Raw genomic sequence first — 3,069 nt, 5'->3', positions numbered from 1 at the left:
TCCCTCTCTTTAATTGGCTAAGTAACATAAAATAAAATACATGTTTTTTATTTTTTTTACAGCTGTTTAAGTTTTTAACTAAATAAAAAGTGAAGTAACTAAATACATAAAATACATTTCCTCAAAGTTCCAACAGTTCATCTAAAAGTCACATTCAAATGGAGGTCTTGAGTCTTTTCTTTCAAGACCTCCTCCGTGGTCGTCAGGATTCTTTACACAAAATGTTTGGCATTTATGTGCTGTCTAACTTTTTTTTAAATAATTTGACAATTTAAAAAAAGTTAAGAATTTGCTGAATATGCATGTATGTGCTTTACCGATGACTGTAGTTCCTCTGAGGAATGTGCACTTTCAGGGGAGTCTTCTTCACAAGTCCTTCTTTTCTTTTTTTGAGTCGTTATCTAACATGCATTTTTTTTCCCGTCAACGATTTCTGCACTCTACCAATGACGGTGGTTCCTCTAAGGAATTTACACTTTCAGGGAGGTCTTCTTCAGATTAAACTGATTTCTTTCAGATCAAAAGAAGAAACTTATGAGTGGAACTTGNCTTCTTTTCTTTTTTGAGTCTTTATCTAACATGCATTTTTTTTTTCCGTCAACGATTTCTGCACTCTACCAATGACGGTGGTTCCTCTGAGGAATTTACACTTTCAGGGAGGTCTTCTTCAGATTAAACTGATTTCTTTCAGATCAAAAGAAGAAACTTATGAGTGGAACATGTTGGCCATGGTTAAATCTTTCGTAATGATGGTTCTGAGAAGTTAAACTGAGCGCGTTTTTCTCTGACTCTTTATGTAACACGCGTTTTCTTTTCCATCGACGATTTCTGCGCTTTACTGAGGACTGTGGTTCCTCTGAGGAATTTACCCTTTCAGGGAAGTCTTCTTCAGAAATCAAACTTTTCTTCATTGGTGAGGAGCTCTCTGAGTCTGAATCTGAGCGTTTTCTTTTCTGACCACGATTGCTGCACTCTACCGATGACTCTGGCCTTTTCACCTGCGCCTTTTGAGGGACCTCTGGGGTGCCATCATTTGACTGAGGTGGGGGTTGTTGAGGCAGTGTGATTCTTGGGAGATCCCTGTTTCCTGTGACGAATGGATGTTGGAGCAACTGTTGAATAGAAATTCTTGCTGCAGGATCCAAACACAGCATGCTTCTGAACAGGTCAATGAAAAGTTCCAAATTGTTCTGTTCTGTCTCTGAACAGGTTCCTGATTTATGGAGGTGTTTTCTGAAGTCGTCCCAGGAAAAAAACCTGGCATCTGGTCGGATCTTCTTTCTACACTCTTTTGGATTCTTCAAAAACCACTGGTTTGTCTCAGTTTTGGAGAAAAACTCTTTAGTTTTGAATGCAGCATTTAACAGATGATCTGGAAAGAAACCGTGAGTATATCCTATGTTCCAGATCATCTCATAATCACTATAGGCCATATAGAAAGGAGATCCTAAGAACATTTCAGCAGCAATGCAAGCAAGGGACCAGACATGGGATTTTTCAGTGTTCCATGAACCTAGAAGGGTCTCTGGGGCCATGTACCACCTGAAATGTCTACGGGAACGCTGACAAAAATTGTCGAATCGACTAAATTCAGTGGAAATCATGTGTTGTTCCTGGGTTCTTCCAAGTATGAGCTTCACTCTGTTAGGCGTCAGAACTCCATGAGTGTTTTGGGGGTCTTGTAAAGCTGTTGCCACTTGATGCAAGATTGAACTGATTTCTTTCAGATCAAAAGAAGAAACTTCTGAGTGGAACATGTTGGCCATGGTTAAATCTTCCGTAATGATGGTCCTGAAAAGTTCAACTGAGCGCGTTAGAACCCGAAAGAACTGATTAAACACGTTGAACGACTTCAGTTCAAGGACTTTCGTCACCAGTTAGCTCTTTGAAGTTGATGACATCAGCATCAAAGAGCTAATCTGGTGACCTCATTTGACATCATCATCATCATTGCTAAGACATGACACATCCAACATTGATGATGTCATCACATGACATCACTCTGGCAGTTATGACATGTGACATCAAAGCACCAGTGGCCATTTTAATACTGCATCCAAAATACATTTTTCTCTTGTTAAATATTTTTTTACATTTTTCTTTTTTTAGTAATTGAATGTTTTTAAAGTTGATGACTGAGAGAAAATGTAGTAATTCATTAATGTGTTTCTCTTGAACTTTTGTACCTAAGTGTGAATCAGTGACGTGCAGTGAGGTTCACGGTTGTTAGATTTACAAACAGATGAACCTACAGAGCTGCTTGTAACCCAGCTGTGGTTTTGCGCGGTTACTGTCCCTTTAATACCTCATGCTTTGGCTACGGTATCTTTAATACCTGCTGGCTCACGCTTGAATGCAGCGGACGCGCACTTTCGGTAACGTGCACTTCCGGTAATGACACACGCGTCAGAGGGAGCTGAGCTGAGCTGAGCTGTTTTTCCAGCAGGTACGTCCTAATATAAAGTGTCCTAACAGCGATTTTGTTTTTGATCAGCGGTTAAAAGAAACTACTTTCTCTGTAGATCAATTATCCATTCAGGCAAAGCTGAAACGCCGTGGCGGAGCGCAGGAGTTTGTTTGGCTAAACAGCTGGTGAGTTGTTTACAATTGAGATCCACTGGTGCGGGCATCAGCTGATCTCAATTGCTTTTTCGTTCATTGTTTTTGCATATGAAATGGCTACAGTCTATACAAATTGTAGTTTTTTTAAAATGTATTTTCTTCCTTTGAAATGACTACATTTAAAGGAAATTGTTGATCATGTACATGAAATGATATATATTGTTATGAAATTATGTGAATTGATATTGTGGTGCACCCTAAAATGTGCATCCACATTAGGGCTGCCACGATTATTCGACTAATCGACGACTATTCGACTATTAAAATAGTCGACGAATAATTTGGTCGTCGAAGCGTCGTTTTTTTTTGTTTTTTTTCCCTTGTTTTCATCTTAAAGCTACTGTTCGCGCGTTCTAATGCCGGGTCTCCCGTTGTCCTTGTCACACATGCGCAGTGGTGCTAATCCGGTCAGCATTGACGTCACAGGAAGTTCTCGGTAGGCTCATA

At 39.6% G+C, this 3,069-nt stretch overlaps 1 protein-coding gene across 1 annotated transcript; it reads right to left on the bottom strand.

The window, feature by feature from the left end:
- LOC118598540 (homeodomain-interacting protein kinase 2-like) lies at window positions 1-2,313 on the bottom strand. The gene is made up of 2 exons (XM_036211287.1): window positions 723-2,313; window positions 1-548 (listed from the first exon to the last, which is right to left on the bottom strand). The coding sequence occupies exons 1-2, from the start codon at window positions 1,764-1,766 to the stop codon at window positions 519-521; spliced, it is 1,074 nt and encodes a 357-aa protein (XP_036067180.1). The 5' UTR covers window positions 1,767-2,313; the 3' UTR covers window positions 1-518.
- Between the last annotated feature and the right edge of the window lie 756 nt (window positions 2,314-3,069).

The sequence above is a fragment of the Oryzias melastigma genome, unplaced genomic scaffold (genome assembly GCF_002922805.2).
Source record: "Oryzias melastigma strain HK-1 unplaced genomic scaffold, ASM292280v2 sc02147, whole genome shotgun sequence".
Lineage (NCBI taxonomy): Eukaryota > Metazoa > Chordata > Actinopteri > Beloniformes > Adrianichthyidae > Oryzias > Oryzias melastigma.
The sequence above is the reverse complement of the archived record's forward strand: the minus strand, read 5'-3'. Positions and strand labels throughout refer to the sequence as shown.